At 44.0% G+C, this 21,411-nt stretch overlaps 2 protein-coding genes across 5 annotated transcripts; both read right to left on the reverse strand.

The window, feature by feature from the left end:
• On the reverse strand, positions 1-5,495 carry sncgb (synuclein, gamma b (breast cancer-specific protein 1)). The gene is made up of 5 exons (XM_068305584.1): positions 5,016-5,495; positions 2,086-2,127; positions 1,665-1,792; positions 362-403; positions 1-178 (listed from the first exon to the last, which is right to left on the reverse strand). Exons 1-5 carry the CDS (start codon positions 5,134-5,136, stop codon positions 170-172), a joined length of 342 nt encoding a protein of 113 aa, XP_068161685.1. The 5' UTR covers positions 5,137-5,495; the 3' UTR covers positions 1-169.
• Positions 5,496-6,867: 1,372 nt separating this feature from the next.
• ldb3b (LIM domain binding 3b) lies at positions 6,868-18,933 on the reverse strand. Of its 4 annotated transcripts, none has more exons than XM_068305759.1 (10): positions 18,810-18,933; positions 18,367-18,658; positions 14,603-14,754; positions 14,348-14,423; positions 10,994-11,016; positions 9,781-9,978; positions 9,444-9,467; positions 8,025-8,194; positions 7,895-7,931; positions 6,868-7,506 (listed from the first exon to the last, which is right to left on the reverse strand). In XM_068305759.1, exons 2-10 carry the CDS (start codon positions 18,460-18,462, stop codon positions 7,410-7,412), a joined length of 873 nt encoding a protein of 290 aa, XP_068161860.1. In that variant the 5' UTR covers positions 18,463-18,658; positions 18,810-18,933; the 3' UTR covers positions 6,868-7,409. The 4 variants fall into 4 exon arrangements, with proteins under 4 accessions (XP_068161860.1, XP_068161859.1, XP_068161858.1 ...); XM_068305758.1 differs by having other exon boundaries at positions 18,367-18,661; positions 18,810-18,895; XM_068305757.1 differs by lacking the exon at positions 18,810-18,933 and having other exon boundaries at positions 18,367-18,803.
• Between the last annotated feature and the right edge of the window lie 2,478 nt (positions 18,934-21,411).

Below are 21,411 nucleotides of genomic sequence, written 5' to 3' on the forward strand. Positions count from 1 at the left end.
GTTGGGATGGCGGGGGCTGAGGTGCAGCATACAGAAGAGTCTGTTTTTGTTGGTTTTGGTTCTGTAAAGTCACAAAAAAATACGTGGAACATCTGGAGTCTACAGCGAGGCGAGGGGAGCCGGGGGGCCGCCAGGGAGCGTGGGTGGGGGGGGTCGATCCCGGAGATGACTAGTACCCCTGTAGGGAGGACAGAAACATGTCAGGCGCCAATGCAGAAGAAGAAAATTCTGCATGTGCAGAATAGAATGAAACCTAAAGCATCCAATGACCACGCCTATCAGAATGGAGTGGGCGGAGCCTATTCCTCCCCTCAGGTTACCCACTGATAGTAAGTCATGATTCTGAATTGTGGCTTCTTACCTCTCCACCTTCCCCGCCCTGCTCCACTCCTCCATATTCTCCCTGGGGGGGGAGGAAAAACATGAAATTATACATGAAGAAAAGGAGGAGGTTTTTAGGATGAGGATGAGGAGGAGATGAAGGTCGGGGGGAGGGACTGAACCATCCAGCTTCTCCTCAGAGATCATGCTAATGCTTCATGTCTTGTCGTCATGCTCTACACGTGTTAGTGGGGCGAGATCTCTGTAGCAGGGAGGAGCACAGGCCATGACCCCCCCACCCATCTACCCCCCCCCCTTAGCACATGAGGCTATTTTGGTGCATAGCATGAATATATTGATCCGTTTATCTGACATGCTGGAGACGGGGCTGAGAGCTCGGGTGTAATCTGATGCTGCATGGAGGGGCTGCGTGGTTAGAAGAGGGGACATTTAGTACCCCAACCTCCGGGTTGTGGACCCCCAACGATCCATGAGTCGATCAGAACCGGGTCACACAGAAAGAGTCCAGAACTTCCATTATTTCTGTTTTCTTTCTGATTTGATTCTGAACGATATTTTGTTTTAAATTCTCTCCTCCACATCCGTCTATGACTCACTCTATGACGCTTGTGGAGATGCTTGCCTCGGTCACATGACTACCTTCTTAAAGGGGCCGCTCCGGCCGCTAACACAGAATACATTACCGCTAAACTGAAACTCCCCAAGCTAGCAGAACCAACAAGAAACAAACGTTGGTGTGACGTTACGAGAACACTACTGATAAAGTTGATACAAACTTTATTGTCAGTTTATTATATTTTATAAAAAATATAATTGTTATATTTTAAATAAAAAATATAATATTAAAAAAACTGTTTTTTGCTCATTATTGTACAGAATTACAGAATACAGAATTTTTTTTTTCTTTTTTTGCAGATGTGATGAATTAGTTTGCAAAAGCAGTTAAATTGGGTGCAGATAACATGCAAAGTAACCCCTTTACTTGTCCCCCCCCAGCCCAACCCCAGCATGACCTATGACCCCACACTGCTCAGTCCAGCAGGCACCTCGTATACAGGCTCCTCCTAAAACACAGGTGAGACACAGACGACACAAACAACCACAGGTGAGCACAGAGACACACAACACCGGCGCTGCCACAGGATCACAACAAAAGAAGACACACACACGCTTTCAGAATGACGTGCAGCGTTGGATGCAGCGATCTAACGCCCGACGGGGAGGATTTAGGACAGGCGAACGCGTTGGACAGCTATTAAAGGTCTGTCTTGGTTTATAGATGATAATTTCTATCAGTTCACCAACCGTTAACCTGAACCCACCTGGCTGACCATCCCGGTCGACGCGGCGATGTTCTCTACCCCCTCCACGGTTGCCTGTGACACTTCGTTGGCCCCAGTAACCACTGTCTCCCCGACGATGTTGGCCTGATCCACGGTCCTGTTGGCCACTGAGACACGGGGGGGGGGGGGGGGGGGTTACCACATGCAAAACCCCACAGCCTCAGCAGATCCCGCAGGACGACGTCATCCAGAGGGTTTTGCTCAGTAATACTGGGCAGAGCTTGATGTGCACGCCCCCTTGTGGTGGTTTGAGTAAAAACAAGTAAAACTGGTTCTTCCTAACACTGGTATATAGGACGGTGTTCATCTTTGTAAAAACGTTCTAATGTCAGGCAAATGTCAGGAGAACACAAATGGAAGTGAAAAAGAAATTCTGCAAGAGATTGAGAGGTTTTCTTACCTGTGTTTACTGAAGACACAACACCCTCCTTCGTCTTATTGCCTGAGGATCAAAGAAAATCAGATCATAACTGCACTGATAGAAAAGAATCACACATAGAACAGTTTTCATTTTTTAATCAATGTCTGGTGAATAGTATTTTTGCATATTTTGATTATTTTTTTGGCTGAAAATGTTCTTAATTTTTTGCTTTTTCATTTTTTGAGTATCTTTTTCCTCTAGTCAAAGTAATGTGAAAATTCTGGTTCTTCTTTAAATGAAAATGTAGTCCTTACACCACAAATTTCAAATACTGGAATCATTGAGAGAAAATATAATAATAATAATAATATAACAATGATAATAATAATATAACAATGATAATAATAACAAAATAATAATGAATAAAAATGATGATGATAATAATAATAATAACTGACTGACTGTGAAGACATGGTTGTCTTGGTTGGGGTAATAAACGAGTTTCATTACGTATAAATATAAAATAAATATTACGTCACTGTAATAAATCAATGTGTTTTATAACGTGGTCAGATGCAGTGATGGATGTGTGTTTCTTTAAATGTAAATCATAACTGATGCCCCCCCCCCCACATGTTTCCATCTTCAAGTGATTTTTTCCCTCTGTCACCTCTGTGAGCTCTACAAACCCGGATGCATTTACCCCTCCCACCCCCCAGCACTGTGCTCATTACTGTATGATCCCAAGCAGAGCAGATTATATTGTAGTTATATAATCTACCAGAGTAAAGGGGGGGGGGGATGCAGGGGGGGGTGAATTTGCTCCAGGAGATGAGAGGCAGGAACCAAGAAAGAATCACGAGGTTAGACACACCGACTGCTCGCTTCATGTTTTCTCACACGAACGCAGATGCTGCCATCTTCCTGTCGTCCTCCTGCATCCCTCCATCCCTCCATCCCTCCATCCCTCCATCTCTATCCCTCCATCTCTATCCCTCCATCTCTATCCCTCCATCTCTATCCCTCCATCTCTATCCCTCCATCTCTATCCCTCCATCTCTATCCCTCCATCTCTATCTCTCCATCTCTCTGCACGCTCCCTGTGCTTCCTGAGCCACGTGAGTCCCGAGCGGCGCTGCAGAGCAGCCAGACGCTCTCACACCCACTGCAATGACAAAGCACCTCCCTTTCCCTCCCCGGTAACACCCCCCCCCACCACTGGTAACACCACCCAAATCCTAACCCTAACCCCCTCCAGTGTCACCAATGGAACTATTGATTTCATTTAAAGTGTAATGTATTGATCCAGATGTGTGTGTGTGTGTGTGTTTGTGTGTGTGTGTGTGTGGGGGGGGGGTTCAATTCTGGTAATCCGGATGGAAAACAGTGAATGAAGGTTGTGTTGATCAGATCATAAACGAGTTTCCACAGGAGGGTTTGACCCTCAGCGGTGATGAGGTGAAAGCTTCCAGGTGTCGTATTTAAAGAAAGAAAGAATTCACTGCTAAGATGCATTTTAATAAATTAACATATTAATAAATTAACATATTAATAAATTAATAAATTACATGTTACTAAATTCCACCTCGATTCTTTTCCTCCTGTATTTTTTAGCAGTAATGAATGAAATTTTTTTTTTTTTTGAGGTTTAATTTTGAAGACACAATTCCTTTAAAGCCGATAAAATGCTGATTTAACTCTTCTAAAAGTCACGTTAGATTAATATAAAATTTAAAATTCTGTTTCACTTAATTTAAACATAAAGGAACTGATTGTTTTATATCTAACTCAGGACTCTTGTCTTACACCAGGGACCGCCTTCTGCTGTCCCTCCTCCTTCCATCTGCACGTTTATTTCTGTCTCCTTTTCTCTCTCAGATGACCCCCCCCCCCGTACTCCCCCCTCTCTGAGTCTCACCCCCCCATCTCCATCACCACACATCAACTCTTCCTTTCTGTCCCTCTATGTTCATTCAGGAGTCCAGAAAGTAGCCCCCCCCCATATCCCTCCACCTTTGGGTGGTGTTAGTGGAGAGGTTGTTTTATGAGCTGGGGGGGGGTGCTGGGGGGGGGGGGGGTAGTGGTTCATCATCACAGCAGCAGACGCCGGCAGGCAAATCCTGCTGCAACGTCTCTCTCACACACACACACACACACACACACACACACACACACACACACACACACACACACACACACACACACACACACGGCGTCGGTGGGGTTTAATGTAAGAGCAAATTGCTGCAGTGCCCAAATGATCCCTGCCCCATCTACCCCCCCCCCCTTCCACGCTCCTTCAGCTGATGACCATCATCATCATCATCATCATCATAAAGATTCTCTAGCCGCTGCGTGACGGTCAGTGGCAAAGGAACGACGATAAAGACTTACCCCCCCCTCCCTTCACACCCCGCCCCCCCCCCGTGTGGCCTGCTCACACTCGCCGTAACCTTGAGGAGTGACGCATTGCACGGAGCTCTGCTGAGGAAGCAGCAGGGTGATGAAGGAGCATCATAAAAACCAGACCTTTCCCTTTTCTTACCATCTTTTTACCCCCCCACCTTTAATTTCCCTTAAACAATCTGGGGGAGGGGGGTGCTTCAAACATGGCGGCCTGTCCGATGTAGGTCAGCTCTGCTCATAATGATCCCACCTTCCTCTTCCTCCTCTAGCACTGTCCCACCACCCATCTCCAACTTTTCCCACCTCCCTCTCTGCGCCCCCCCCCCACACACACGTTCTACCCTGCACCAGTCCTGCAGCAGCATCCCGCTTGTGCTAATTTAATCCCATTCATCCCTCCCTCTGCTGTCGTGTCCTGCACACGGACGCCCTCGGGACCCCACCTCAAACGTACACATGACGCAACCTCCTCCCTCCCCCACCCCCCAGGAATGAGAACATCTCCCTAGAATGTACCTTTTTTTTCTCTTCTTCTTCTGAAGCAGATGAAATGCGTTACCTACCTACATACATCACCCCCTCCTTGGTTTTGGCGGCCGCCTCCTCCATCCCGGCTTTGGTCTTCTCGGCGGCGGCCACCACCCCCTCCTTGGCCATGGAGAACCCCTTCATCAGTACATCCATGTCGGGCGACGAGACGGCTCCAAACGGGCCTGGCTGGCTGGCTTTGCTGGCTGGTGCGTGCAGAAGAGATGCTGTGCGATGTGTGAGTGTGTGTGAGTGTGTGTGTGTGTGTGTGTGTGTGTGTGTGTTATGGCTCCTCCTCCCTTCGGTGCTTCGACAGAGGACTGAGAGGACCACACAGCAGGGCTTCAGCGCGCAGACTGAGAGGAAGGGGGGAGGAAACGGCCGGTACGCACGAGATGGAGAGAAGAGGAGGAGGAGGAGGAGGAAGAGGAGGAGGAGGAGGAGAGATGACTGGATGCTGCAGCATTTTCAAGTCATTGCCGCGCCTAATCCACCCCTCCACCCCATCAGCATCCATCCCTCTCCTCTCCGGCTGGCTGTCGGTGTGTTTTGATTGGCATGTTGCTATGGACGCACCTTTAGGATGCTGAGCCCTGTGAGTGGCGTTACATAACGGGACGAGCCGTCGCTGCGGCGGCGTTCTCAGCATCGTCAACCTCTAAGTCTCACGTCCCACAGAGGGACACGTTCAGAAGCAGGCGGAGATTTCTGCACATCATGGTTGTGTAAAGACTCGCTTAAAAAAAATGCTATGTCATCAGAACCTGAATGAGTCATACCACACTGCCCTCCCTCCCATTTTCCTATTCCTCCTAGCCATGCCAACTCAGCAGCAGCTGTGAGGATGGTTTTATTATAGCTCCAGCTCCAGTTTCTGTTATTTATTTTTTTAAAAGTTTATTGAGCTTAAAATGAGGCCGGTGGAGAAAATAAGATGCTGCATGTGTGTTTCAGATATTTGCTTCATAAACGTGACAAAAGAACAGGCGGAGGAGTGAAGGGATATCTTTGGAACGCCTGCTTGTTTGAGCTGAGATTAAAACGAGGACATCTTGAAGAATCTCTGCGCCCTCTAGTGGCGGAAACACACTCATGACATCATGACGCAGCAATCTAGCTACGAATGACAGGTTTAAAATCATCCTAAGGGTATTTTGGGGTCAGGAGTGTAAAACTTTACTCCTTTCAGAGTAAAAGATTTTTGTGTTTAAATCTGAATTTAAATCTATGAGAATCAAAATATCCAGGAAGTGAACAGGCATCAGACTTGAATCGCCATTCTGTGGCTCCAGGCTGCACTAATCAATATTTCATATTGGCAAAGGGCTGTTTGTAGTTAATCCGAGTTTAACCGTGCTCAGCTCAGCATCATGGGTAATTTTCCACATCATGGGCCTTGAGGTCAGCAAACTAGCATCAATAAAATAGTCATAAACGTTGAATCACAAACCAGACACCAGCCTGAGACTGCAAACGTCTGCCAAGGAAGCTCAGTTAGACCTTCTTAATGCAATTTATGGTCACATTTCCAATCTCCCTGTGGTACACCTTCCTTTTTTTATGCAAATCTGCGGTGGAGCTCCGCCCCAAAAGAAGGCTGGCGCCCCCTCCTGGTTGGTGCAGCCCCTCTAACCCCTGCTCAGCATTTCATCCAAATCATTTTGGAATTATTTTATTATTAGAATTACCTTGTTTTGAAAAATAAACATTTTTTTCGCCAGGTTGTGGAGCTAATCGGCTAGCCAGGGGTGGTCATCCTCTCTTGTAGTACCACCTCACACCTCTGGAGGCAGTAGTCCCATAGATTCAGCCATAAGAGTATAAATCTCACCAAACCTGTAAATATGAAGATGCGTTCATTTGAGTTTACAACACTCCACTCAGCCGTATGGTTTTAATAAAATATTTATTCACATTGATATCAGTACATTTTGAGTGCATATTTTTTACATAGTGTACTTGTGCAGTGAATCTCTGTGCACGCTTGTCCGTGTGTGGCTTCTCACAAGCATGCTGTAGTGTTAAACTCTTAATGCTTGCGTTTGTGTACTAAAAGAAACATCAGTTCTGCATTTTCACTTGAATATTTAATATTTTTTGTACAATTTCCCTTCAGTTTAAGAGAGACGGAACCCAAACGGGACGCAAGGAAAGAAAGAAAGAAAAAAAACCCCTAAATGCAGGATCAGGTCTCAGCAGCAGGCGGGTACGTCAGACAGTTAATATCAAGCTAATGAACACATAGCATTCTCACGCTAACAGGTAATCTCACATTCTAGTGATCTAGGCTACAACACCATCTCACATTCCTGAGGAGTTACCTCCTCCTCCTGCTCCTTCTTCCTTCATAATTGACCCCCTCTTTCTGTTTACTCCTGTGTTTTTGTCCATGTCCTCCTCTACATGTCCTTCCTCTCCGCTGCTCCTCTTTATTCCTGGACGTTGAGGATCTGTGCAGACAGCCCATGGTGCCAGTTCTTCAGCTTGGCAAAGCGAGGCCCCCTCACCTCTGACTCGAACTTCTCTCTGAAGGAGGGGGAGTTGGGGGAGAAGGCCGAGAACTTTAGAGATCAGTTCCATGTGAAGCAATTAGCTTAGCTTTGCAGGAAGACTTGAACAGATGGATCAAGTGTGTTTGTGCTAATGCTTGTGGTTTGACTCATTTATACAAAAACCAAACTGCAAATACGACCAGCTGGTGTTTTTAGTCATGCTGAAAGGTTCTTGGCTCCACTGCCGCGTTGTTTATACGCTTCAAATGAAATACATCAGGAACAATAAGATCATTGAGGAACTTTTTGATGTTGGACAAACCCAAGGAAATGGTTTTTCCTCATTTCCTGGCTTCATGCTAAGCTAACCGGGTCTTAGGGACCAACATACAGACACACAGCAAATGTTCCCCCAGTCTTACCTCGACTTTTGCAGGGCCTCCTCATCTGGATCTTGCACTGCATGGTTAGAATTGAACAAGAAGGTTCGTTAAAGACTTGCTAATGAGGTGATGAGGAGAGACGGGGTCTTGAAGAGAAGGAAATACTGACTGTATTCGGTGCCGGTGATGTGGGCCAGGATCCTGAAGCTCTTGGACTGCAGGTTGGCGGCGCGGCGAGCCCAGTCAGACATGTTCTGGTTGGGTTCTCCTGGCCTGATCACTGCCTGGTAAACCGGAGATGCACAGTCCACCACGGGGTCCTTGACAGGCAGAGCTCCGCTGCAGGGCAGAGGGTTCAGTCAGGGGTCTGCATAGAACGTACTCATCCAGATGTAATCAGAGTACTTTGACTAAAGTACTGTAATAAAGTACAGTTAGGAACATCTGCAGACTATTTGATTTGGTTTTGGAGAATCTGTAAGAAGTAAAATCTCTTTATTGAGGTGGATTTATGTCACTATTGTTCTTAAATTTAAATGCTACCTTACACATTCTAAATATTTAACCTCTAAATGAATACTTGTAGTCCTCAACATACAAACATTCGACTTATGAACACTCGGAGATACAAACAAACGCCATATCTGAATATTGTCGTGCAAATCCGCTATCAGTGGGTCATTCACATTAGTGTGGTGGAACACCCCAGTGGATTAAAGCTAGGCTTAGCCTCAACACCCCCCAGGAAAAAATTAATTGAGGTACAGATGTTAACGTTACATTACGTTACTACAGGATTTTATTTATTATGCACTGTTTTTGCATCCTATTTGTGTTTCTGGTCAGTCTTGGGGAATAGTACTTTATTATTTAGAGTAATAATGACATTTAAATGACCTCAAATGGCTATTGCAGATTGAACTTTTAGTAAATAACAACTTACGAACAATTCAACTTATGAACAATCTCTCAGAACCCATTATGTATGTTGAGGACTACCAGTATTAGAACGGTGAGACAATCCTGACGGGACAGTTGTTTGTGAGCCCTTGAGAGGATGATCAGAACATTCCCATGCCGTGACGTGTCACCAGTTTTCCCCATCTGTTCAGACCCGACGCTAACGTCCCCTCTGAGTGACCTGACCAGTGGATCTGTTATCGGTTGAATGTCCTGGGATACCAATCGCATGTTAAACTTCATTTGTGGATTCAGGAGTGATATAACTTTAGGAAATGGCTGCAGAAACTTCTCTGGGTCCACCTCGGTCAGCTCACCCATGTGGGACGTTAGATTCAGGTATGAGGAGGCCTGTAGGGAATTCTAGAAGAGGAAACACTCCCACACTTTGGCCAAAGTACTTTAAGTACTTCCACAAACGTAACCGAGTCCATGGCGGACTCGTGGTTAGTGAGTTTTTTTTCCATTATATACTGGTTTGTGGAGACATAACACCTTAAAAAAATCATCAACACCACAAATAAAAGACTTCAAATCACATGATCAGAGAGACGATGGCGTTCAGCGATGCACAAGCTGTTACGAAATCATGAGACGAGGGTTAGAAGAGGAGCGCTGCTGTACTTACGCCAAGGGGGAGCCCGCCTCCTCACTGAGGTCACACCCGGGGGGAGGAGGGACGGGGAAGGATGATGGGTGGAGGACAGCACGGGTGTGGTTGGTGGTTTGATGGAATGAGGAGAGGAAATTGGGTGAAAGGCAAGGAGCAGTACATCGAAGGACAAAGACGACACGGAGAAGCCCGGGCGTACGGTCAGGTGGGCGTGTTTCGAATGGAGGAATTTCCTCTAACTGGATTATTTGTGATTAAATCCTGAAGCATTCTGGGTAATTCATGGGCTAATCAGCCAATTAGATTTATGTGATGTGTTTGGGCGGAGCTTTGCTGGGCTGCGTGACCTCACCTGTCGTGTCCCTTAGCCTGCGACTGGCCGGCGATGGCATCCATGATGGCGTCCTGTGAGTACATGCTGATTGGCGTGTTGTACTGGGCGTGAACAATGGTGGCCTTTCCCCCCGGACCTTTGACCTCGATGGGCTTGTGGGTGGACAGGGCGGAGTCTTTCAGAGCGATGGGGTTGAAGCTGGGGGTGTACTCCACGCTGTTGGGGTCAGGTGTCGAAGAGGTTTTGGATGGAGATGTGGGGGAGGAGAGGGGAATTGGAGAGGAAAGATATGTCAGCAGGGGGTCGCTGAGGAAACCGGGTCACTTTAAAATGAACAGACCGGGTTTAGTTCATGACACACAGAACCACCAGGTCCAAAACGCTCACCAGTTCAACAAAGCTCACTTTGGGGAGGGTCAATATCAGCTGGAAATGTGGATTTAATAGTTTTGGATATTACACATTTAAACATTTAAAAATCTGCATTCCGACTTTGTAGATTTAGTGGTTGCGCTACCGCTACAGGCCACTAGATGGTGCGCTATCGCTGACTATTTTACAGTACCTCCAATGAAGCTGCGCGAATGGCGTTAGGGTTTGGACCCCATGACATCATCACTACACTGTAATGCACATGTGTCAAACCCAAGGCCTGGGGGCCAAATGTGGCCCGCCACATCATTTTATGTGGCCCGTGAGAGAATAAATAGGTCAAAAGTGTGCTTTGATCAAAAACTACATTTCCCAGCATGCAGTAACCAAGCCCATTTTAACATTGACAAAAAATTAAAAGGACTTAAAAAAAGATTTATGTTATAACAGAGAAATAAGCAAACTGCAATGTTTGTAATTTGAATATGTAATGAATTTAGAGTTATTTAACATTGAGGAGTTACATTTATTTACATTAGACTGAGTTACATTTAGTAACATTTGTAAGTTACATCAGGCCCTTTGGCGACAGCCGTTATGCTGATGTGGCCATCAGTGGAAATGAGTTTGCCATCCCTGTTCTCTGCTTGGCATTAATAATAACAATACACACACGCCTAAAAGCCACACACACACACACACACACATACACAAACAGGAGAACATGTCTTACTGGCACACACTAATGTTAAGCATAAAGATGCATTGAAAAGCCTCTAAAAGGTGAATGCACAGGTTCACTCCACAAAGGTCAAGTTTTAAAAAACGTCATGCACATTAAAGGTGTGATGGTACTGACTTCGCAGCTGTGTTTGCGATAACCTGAAACAGAGAGAGAGAGAGGAGGGGGGTGAGGGGATAACAATACATTAAATGTGCTGGTAGGAAACTATCCTGCGCTGGAATCTCGTGAACAGGTTAGAATAGCAGCTGTTTGTCATCACTGGGATATTTCCCAGCTTCCCCTGCATCACCAGGAGTGACTGACAAGAGCAGGAGTGTGTCCGTCACATGACACGGGACGGAGACGCATTTAGCACAGAACAGACCCAAATACACACACACACACACACACACACACACACACACACACACCTACACAAACACGACACCTGACCCCAATTATGTCAGGATGGAAGCCTTTTTCCTACGCCGACGAGCCGCAGCAGGAAGTTAAAGAGTTAAAGCTGCTGTTTATTTCTGGGGTTGTTTACTTTCAAAAATATCCGTTTCTGAAACCGCACTTTTGAAGCATCAGAGGACGTTTCTGTTTTTCACATGAATCTGTTTGTTTGCTGGCAAATTTATGCAAGACTTCCTGATTTCCATGAAACTCGATTTCAAATATTTGAAAAGATCTTTTTAGCATTTATTCCTCAGGAAATGATCCTTAAACAAAATTGAAAGACAATTACACTCATTTAAATGATGTGTTCTGTGCTAAACTGAATGCCGTCCTCATTTAATGTTATTCATCCTTCACACACATTTCTTTTCTGAGAACTTTTAAGTCGACATTTCATCAGTAAGTACTGCCGTTCTTTGAACGCAAGGTGAAACTATGAGTCTTTATCTGTAGTTCTTTTCAATACGCACGCAGTAAAATTAAAAAGAATTGCTTATCGTTTGATTCAAAGCAGCAAGTTAATGTTATTTCGTTGACATTAGACAATAAACGTTCTGCAGGAAAACCTGCTGGAGGTCAAGCACCTCCTTCAGATCGGCTTTGTGCTAACGCGTTTAGCATGGAGGCTACAATGGGGCTTCTTTCCTCGTCAATACCGGGTTAATCTGCTTTTGCAGATCTCTATTTTCAAAACTGTAAATTGAGTAAATTTTTTACTTTATATTTGTTTTATTACACTTTATTGATTTATTTTTAACTCTGGCACGGAATGGGGGGGCTTCAGGAGAATCAGGATGATGGTACTTAACCAGAGCGGAATATTCCATGACTGTGTCCAGCAGCTGCTCTATCTCTCTCTCTCGTGTGTGTGTGTGTGTGTGTGTATGTGTGTGTGTGTGTGTGTGTGTGTGTGTGTGTGTGTGTGTGTCTACATGAGGGTGGCTGGTATGATTCTGCCATCATCGTCCTGCCATCCGCCCGGAGCACGTTTCCTGACACCTGACCTGCCGTTGGCGGCTGCAGCTCGGCCCCCAGAGGGGAAACGCATTAGCGAGGACGGAGACGTGGATGTGATTCGTCGGGACAAGCAGATTGTGACCTTAATTTACATCTTCAAATATTCCATGACAGAGACTTCACCCCCAACTTCACCCCCATCCCAGGAGACTCACTTGAAGGGAGGCCTCGAATTTGCGTCGTTAAAAACAGTCGCCTGGTTTGACCTCAGATATAAAGCAGGTAATTTGATTTAGTCTTTAGTAAATGCTGGCTGAATCCACCTGACGAGTGTCACCACCCCACCACTGTTCTAGTTTATTTTTACTTTCACAAACTTAGTTCTTGACCTATAACTGTATAACTCTGAATGTATATTTATACATGTATGGAAATAGTTCTGAGCAGATCCATCGCAGTTCACTAAAAGCCTGTTTTTAAAAAAGAGAAGCAAGTTTTTAAATTGAATCTGTTCCCAAAAAATAAAATCCATTAACATAAAAGTCCTAATTTGCAGTTACATTTTTTATAGCTGCTCTCCCAGTCCTCATAAAATGTGAAAACAATTATTTTCCCGATGTTTTGATCTATTTTCATATATTTATTTTTTGAATCCAAACTGTTCCAGCCAAGCTGTCAAAAATATTTTAATAAATTTGGGTTTTTTTTTGCATAATTCAATAATGAAGGAACAGATTTAAAAACTATTTATGAAGCAAAAATAGCTGAATAATTATTTTTATTCTGTCATAGAGGTTTGTTTGGACAACATAAATCATTAATATAATTTGTGTCTCTGAGAATTTATGAAACACACTTTATGTTTGAACAATTAGCTTCCATCGTATTTATCAAGCGGTGATAATTTAGTCCAGAATAATTTATCGTCGTTTTTCTAGAATAAAAAATACATTTGAAAACAAATTAACCTGCAGAAAATATTAGTTTTAGTTCATCTGAGGGAAATTTCAGGACCTTCAAGCATCCAGCACAATAAATCATTTTTTATATGATCTGTCCTCCAATTAAAAGATAACACAAGAAAAGCTACACAGGCAATTTTCTGCCTTTTTCCCCCCAGAAAAAACATATTTTAAAAGTTCTGTTTTGGGTTTACTTTCATGACATCTTGAGGATAAAAAGCCTCAAAGATGGAAATCAGGGAGCTGAACCAGCAGGAAGAGTTCTTTAAAAAGATCCTGCAAACTCATCTCCTCGGTTTCATTTTCAATTCACAGAAAGCGTTTCTGTATTTACAGCAAACGAACCCCAGCAGCTCTTCTACCTGGAGTCCAGCCAGGTATGTTTGTTTTTTACACCCCAGAAATAAACGCCACCGGACCGGAGCTCAGTGAAAGCCCAGGCGACGGAGGCTATTGTTTGAACACTGAGGTCATGGTTTATTCTCACACCGACCACGTCCGCCTGGCCCTGCTGTCACCGCCCGGGGTGACGATCGAGACGTCAACTGTCCGTCGACGGCTCGTCTGTCCAACAGCGCGATGGCATGCCTTCATCGTAAGCCAGTCGTCTCACTGTTGCTTTTAGCTCTGATTCTCTTTTGTACCTATGTTCAGTCAAGCTACTGTAATGCAGATGGTTCACCTCCCAATCACCTGCTCAGCAGCATCATGAGCCGTCACCACCACCAGAGTCTCTTCCTCTTGAGATAATCTGGAGGAGATGGGACCGCCTGGTGTGGTTTTTAAGGGCCTTCTCTCCAAATTATTCACGACAAACATTCTCCATCAAAACCGAGCAGATGTCAACATTTAGAGTTTTTTCTTTTGCCTTTTCTTTTTTTTTTTTTAGTAGTTCATTTTTTTCCTCTAAACTCTGTCATCATCTTAAAACTCCCTGAGGACTCGATCTAATGAGGAACAGCAGATGGCAGCAGGACTCAACCTGAAGCCCGTGACTCCACAGATATTACAGACATGCATACAAACAAGTGTGTGCACACGCACACACACACACACACACACAAACACATGCATGGTTTGTTCCGTATTGCTGTGGGGGTGTTGATACCTTCTGGTGTGGGATGACGGGCATGGGTGAGTCCATCCTTGGAGTTGCTGTGGGAACCGGTGCAGGACGTCTGGATCTGAAGATTAAAACCATGAGATGTTCGCAATTTAAAAACTGAATTAAAACAACTAAATACAACCATTTTTTATTAATTTAACACCCTTAAAACTCCTAAATTGTGCAAAAATAAAAGTTCTTTCTCCAGGTTGTATCTGATGTGTTCTACTTGCGATGCTTTCGGACCCGGTTGCTTACTTCAGCATGGTGAGGGACAGTTTGCTGCTGGCGGATTTGATCTTGTTCTGGGCCTCCAGGTGCGTCATGCCCTCGGTGCTGACCCCGTCGATGGCCGAGATGACGTCGCCTTGCGCCAGGCTGCCGCTCACCGCCTTGCTGCCTGGAGTTATCTATGTTGGGAGGCAACGGAGATGGTCACAGCGGGGACTGCCGACGAGGATTCCATCGGAAAGATGTACAGTAATTACAAAAAAGACACATGCAGACGTTAAATAATTAGGAAGATGATTCCTCACTTCACATGCTTATTTGTAATCAAGCCGTAAAGGTCGGGAGATGCTGATAGAACAAAATGATTCATCAGCTTCTCAGATGAAGGGTTGAGTTAAAACTCTGCATACAGGCCGTCTAGAACCGAAACAGCAATCAATCAAACTCAATCAAACTTTATTTATAAAGTGCTTTTCAAACAAAATGAGTAATCCAAAGTGCTTTACATAAAAACAAAACAAAAAACAGGTTATACAAGAAAAATCCCCCCTCTTTCTCAATACACACACACACACACACACACACACACACACACACACACACACACACACACACACACACACACACACACACACACACACATGCACACACACACTAATTTAAAAACATTGAGAAGTTCAGAACATAGAGGAAACTCTATCCTACACTTTAAAGTTAGGAAACATCAGAGAGAATTTAATCAATATAGAGATGAAATATGACTGTATAGAATAAAATTCGGTCAATAAAAGTAATAAAACAAATAATATATGGTTAGAGGACACCAGACTAAAAATGTAAAAATAATCAAATAAATAAAATTCAATTTAAAAACAATTTAAAAAGGTAAAATAAATAAATCTGTAATTAATGAAAAAAAGAAGAAGAATATTCAATTAAGAGCCAGACTAAAAGGTTAAAAGTAAAAATAAAGCTGCAGGGTTCACCCCTTCAATCGAAGAAGCTAAAAATAAGTTTGTAGATAAAGAGCACCATTCTCTTATGAATGCTTGATTTCAAAAAGAACAGTTCTTAGTTTGAACTTCTTGCTGCTGCAGACATGAACGGACCTTTGGCTGCAGGCGGGAGGCTTGGCCCGTACAGTACTGGGTCTTAGCTTACAGTGAACTCGTTAAAGAGGTAAAAATAAGCCTCGCCGGTGATGCCTGCCTGGTTTCACTATGATTGACCCCTTCCCCCCCTCCCCCAAAAAACATCCACACACCCACACACCTGCTACTGACACTCACCCAAGTCTTCCTCCATTCTTATTTTTATATTTTCTTTAGCGTCTTTTTACCTTCACAGAAGTCAGTCTGCGTTGTTTCGCACTAGTTTAACCTGCTGCTGTCTGTTTCTCTTCTTCCTTGGGTTACTGTTATCTTGGCTCGCTGCGTGTTTGCAGAAACCACAGTTAGGTGGCGTATGTGTGCAATCACACACACGTGTTCACATACATACACACACACACACACACACACAGACACACACACACGCCTGTCGTGCATGTTTTCTCACGCATCAAACACTTCAAACACGGGAGACAGGAAATGGATACGGAGCCTTGATTCCTAGAAAATTGAATTTTAATGAAAGAGCAACATTTGGGTTTTTTGGGGCTATCTTCCAGCGATATGTCGGCGTGTCGGACGAGCCAATCACCAGCCTGCAAATGGATTTCAAGGATGACATATTCAGGTAATGTTTCATCTCCTACTTAAAAACAGCCATGTATGACACACGTCTAAGTTGCCGCTGGAAGTATGATGGAAGAAGAGAAGGAAGTGATGAGGAGCCACCAAGTTCACAGCTGGAGGTAAAATTAATAACGTAATAAATAATGAGATTGATTTGTTTCACAGTATAAGTCGTATGTTAAAGCCGGTACACCATCCATCCATCTTCTTTCACTTTTCCAGGGTTGGGGCGACACTAAGCCGGGTATTCAAGACATCTAGATCATCCCTGGGGATCCTGAGGTGATCCCAGACCAGATGGGACATGTGATCTCCACAGTGAGTTCCGGGCCTACCGCAGGCTCGCCTCCCACATAGTTTGTGTCCTGGAACCTTCTCAACTGACTCCTTTTGACCCAGAGGAACAGCTTCTACCCTGAGCTCACACTGGAAGTCCAGGTCTTTGTCGCTGAGATCTTTATCCAGCTTGTGGACCGTTCCCCCATCACTTGTGAACTTGTGGAGACTCCAACCCAAGTCACTGCGATCCATCCACATGGTGCTGGAGATCATGGACTGATGCGAACAGAGCCACATCATCAGCAAATAGTACAGATGAAATTCTGAGCACCTCAATCTGGACCTCAACTTGGATCAACATGTCACAAACAGGATTGGAGATGGAGAGCAACCTGAGAATATGTTGGACTTCCTGCCAAGAATATTGTCCCAACTCTCATTATACTGTAATTATACTTTCATTACCACTGTAAGAAAACTACTGCACACGCCCCCTACAGGACACTTTGAACAGCATCCTGGAGGGACCCTCATCAGGTCCTCCTCAGTCCAGGGTCAGGCGTCACCGCCATCTGAGGACGTGTTGATCATATACAATAACAGGCAGTTTGGTGCGTCACATATTTAACGGCCGGCGGCTCTAACAAGCTGTAATGAAGCCGCGGTCCTGGTTCCCCTCCCCTGACTGAAACCCAACCCCTGGAGGTGTTGCGTCAAACAGAAACGCATCCCCGAGTTGTTTCACGATAATCTGTTAGGATTCATCATGACCAAAGGTCCTGATCCACAGTATAATGTCACACCAGAGCCCCCACCTGAGTGAGACGGGTGTCCACAGACAATAAGCTGACGGATGTCTGGAGCTGTGATCCATCCATCCATCTATCCATCCATCCATCCATCCGTCCATCCTCATCCTCACCATGACGTCATCATCACATAGCATCTCCGAAAAACCAACTGAAACTGACTGCAGGCGAAGAAAAACGTTAACTAAAGGTAACACAAGCTGCCCTTCAGCGTCTTTCCTGTTCCATTCCCATCCCTCGCTCCATCCATCCATCCATCCATCCATCCATCCACCTCTCCTCCGCTGCTATTTAAAGAGAACTCTGTAAATACACCAGCCGTCCTGCCAGAGCCACACTCCATTTTCATAAATTTTTTCATAATTCCTCCTATTTTAGGACATAAATCACCCGTAATGATTTCATGCACTATTAACTATTAATTTAACACTTTTATTTTCATGAATCATCTTGTTTGTCAGCATCTTATATTAATTTCAACCTAACCTCTGAAGTGACACTTAATTTGTGAGAAAATTCACTTTTCAATCTCACAATACTCCTGCAGAATAATCTGACAGCGAGATAATTATGAAAGGTAAATCTATAACCCAAAGAACGCAGCTGCACCTAAACTCCAGGAAAACTATTCCAGTCTTTCCACTGCCCCTCTATTCTGGAAAACTCTCTGGAGATTCCATCGGAGCCCCCCCCCCCGTCATCATCATGTACAGCAACATTACATAACCGCTGCTCACACACACATATCACACCTGCGCTTACACATATCACACATGTACAATGCGCACATGCACTGATGCAAGTTGAACATGCAATATGTCAAAAAAAAAAAAACAGCAAAGAGGTGGTTTCATGATGAAGATTTTAAAAAAGTGTAATTTAAAAGTCAGGTGTTTATAATCAAATTTAAATTCAAACTACAACCGATGATAAAATTGAAGCTCCTGCGTGACGTGATGGTGCTTACCCTGGAGATGGTGAGGGGCATGTTGAAGTCCTTTCCCCCCTGTAGTCTGAAGCCCCACGGAGCGGGGCCATTCAGAGTCACTGTGTATGAACTCATCTTGGCTTGAACGTTAATTCTCCCCCCTGCTTACGACTCCTCTTCCTGCTCTTCCGTGCCCTCGACCTCTGTCCTTCGATGGCTGTCCTTGTCGTCCCGCCTGCACTTCACTTGGAGTCTCTCCTTTCTGCTCCCAGCTTTCAGGACGATCACCCCAGTGGCGGTGGCGGCGGTGGTGGATGGTCAGGTGGAACCTCTGCTACAAACACACGCAAGCATAAACAAGAAGATGCACAGGAAGAGTCAAGATGAGCGGCGAGAGGAAAACAGATAAACGGAAAAAGTTCTATCAGAGAAAGTGTGAAAGTGTATTTAAATGTAATATCAGATGGAGACGCGTCTCTTGCCTGCAGAGTTGCTGAGGTTGAGGGACATACAGTCTAAGAATAGCCGGGGTGAGCAGAGACATAAGGGCCCTGACCCTTATAAGGCCTGAAACACGAAGCCCCAGAATGCTTCACTGCGGATTCACATGGCCAATATAGACCCCTCTTACCGCAACACATTCTCCCTCTCTCTTCCTCCCTCTCTTAGCACTATCGGCTCACGCAGCTAGCACCTCTTTATCTGTAATCGCTCTGATGTCAGGCGCTCGGTGCTCTTGCACCCTTTTGTCTCGTTGGTAAAAGGAAAAAGACAAATTACCCAACGCCGAAATCCCCAGCTGGCATTATTAAGTTGGCTCACACAGCCCACGGATGGAAACACACCTCTGTTTGTTAGGTGTAACACACACACACACACACACACACACACACACACACACACACACGCACACACACGCACGCACGCACGCACACACACACACACACACACACACGTGCTAAACACTTGAGCTTTAAAGCTGAAAGTAAAAGAGGAGGTCATCTACGTACAGTACTGTTAGCTTAGCTTGCAGCCTGGAGGCTTCACAAGTTTAGCAATCTGTCATCTGCCTGACTTAAATAAATGTTGTCAGACAAGGATTAGCAAATCTGCCAGTTCATGATTTACTATTTTCTAAAGCATAAATAAATAACAGATGACTCAACATCTCAGACAGGCAAATAAAAACTAATCAGGAAATAATTGCAGTCTCAAAGTAATTAAAATTTAAACTATGATTACTTTGTTTCTCAAGAGATTGATTTAGCATTTCAAAATAATGACAATATATTAAAATTCATTAATTTTGGGATACAGAGAATCCAGAATAGTCTTTTTGTCCTCTATCATTTCATGACAAAGCTGCTTTGTTTTTGTTGTGTTGTTGTGTTGTGTTGTGTACATCTAACCACAGGTTATTACAAACGACATCACCTTCCAACTGTTTCACATGAACTCATAGACCAACACTCAGAGGAGTCCAGCGTCCAGGAACAGAGTGATGGACCGCAATAATAAAGCAGCAGAGATGTGACTGATGCTCTTTGTCGTTCGTTGCCATGGGAACAGCAAACCATGTCTTAGCTTTTGGGAAAGTCACTAGAAGACAAAGTCAAACCTTTAATTCTGACCAATATAGTTCCATTTTTAAACTGCACCAGGTGAAAGAAAAAGAAAGAAAAGGTCTTCACTTTTCCAATACAGAGAAAGTTTCAATTTTAATACATTTTATATGACCATAATTTTTTTTTCTTCTACAAATCAGAGGGAAATATACTTTATGTTATGGCTACAGATCCGGCTTTATGCACAAATCGTAATATAAACTCATGAAATATATCGACTAGACAAAAAATACCTAGAGTTCTGAACATGCTCCATCAAAGTAAAGCACAGGTGATGCTGACAGAGACATTAATGGACAGATATGACCTTTGAATCTCCCTCTCCTCTCAAGCATGAGTACCGACTCTCACCTCTGCAGGGCGCCACAGTCTGCAGGTCAAAGAGCAGGATGGATGAACCTTCCTGCTGTTTGACACCAGGACGCTCCTGCGGGTTACCACCGGGCCGGGCAAATCACTACCCCAGACGGGTGACAGAATGATCACTGGAAAGGTGAGTCTGTGATGGACAGATGGTGGAAACGGGAAGAAGATGAGGAACTGCAGGGAAAACCATCATGTTCCTGGAGCTGAAAAATCATGCCCTGAATGGAAAAATCCTCCATGGAACGTCATGAAGAAACAAAAGACATAAATTAATTATTTGAATTTGTATAATTTCAAATTTGTAAATTCTTAATTTGGATGTTTGATGGCAAAATAAACACGTTTAACACAACTTGGCTACAATTGGCAAAAACAGATTTCTTGAATTTTACTGGCCAAACATTTAATGATAATTACTTTAATACAGGCAGTCCTCAACTTAGGAACAATCGGAGATCCAAACAAAAGCCTCATCAGACGGTTGTCCTGCAGTTCCACTTTCTACCACAACCTCCGTGGGGGGCAGCACTGCTGCGTTCGGACAGTTCCAACAGTCGTCTCTCCCTCTTTTTGTTTGTTGTTTGTTTTGTTGACTTCCTAACTTTGATACTTTAGTGTTTATCATGATGATAAAGCAAATTTAGTGAAAGTAGTGGCAGTGGTGACAGACAACAACTATTCTAAAGGTAAGCTACATGCTAATGCTAAAGTACTGTTGAATCGCTAATTTACAAGTGACGCTTAGCGGTAGATATTGGAAATATAAGTACGTTTTTTAATATATTTACATGTTATTTATTGTACTGTAATATGATATTATGAGCTTTTAATGACTTTCTAGTGATTTTTAGAGTCGGTATTTGTGATGGACTTACTTTAAATTGGGTAAAATGATGTAAACGTAATATTTATTTTTCTCTATGTGTTTTTTAAAGTGACGTATAATCGTGAACGAAACAAAATGTGCCAGTATACACATTTTTTTCCCCGTTTACCTGTTTTTATGTTGACAGGTTGTCCCTCTGTAGGAGTTAAATGATAGGTAGGAACCATGTTTTTAGGTCAGGTTTCTGGTCGGAAGCATTAAGTGACG

Source organism: Antennarius striatus, chromosome 21 (assembly GCF_040054535.1).
Source record: "Antennarius striatus isolate MH-2024 chromosome 21, ASM4005453v1, whole genome shotgun sequence".
Classification (NCBI taxonomy): Eukaryota; Metazoa; Chordata; class Actinopteri; order Lophiiformes; family Antennariidae; genus Antennarius; species Antennarius striatus.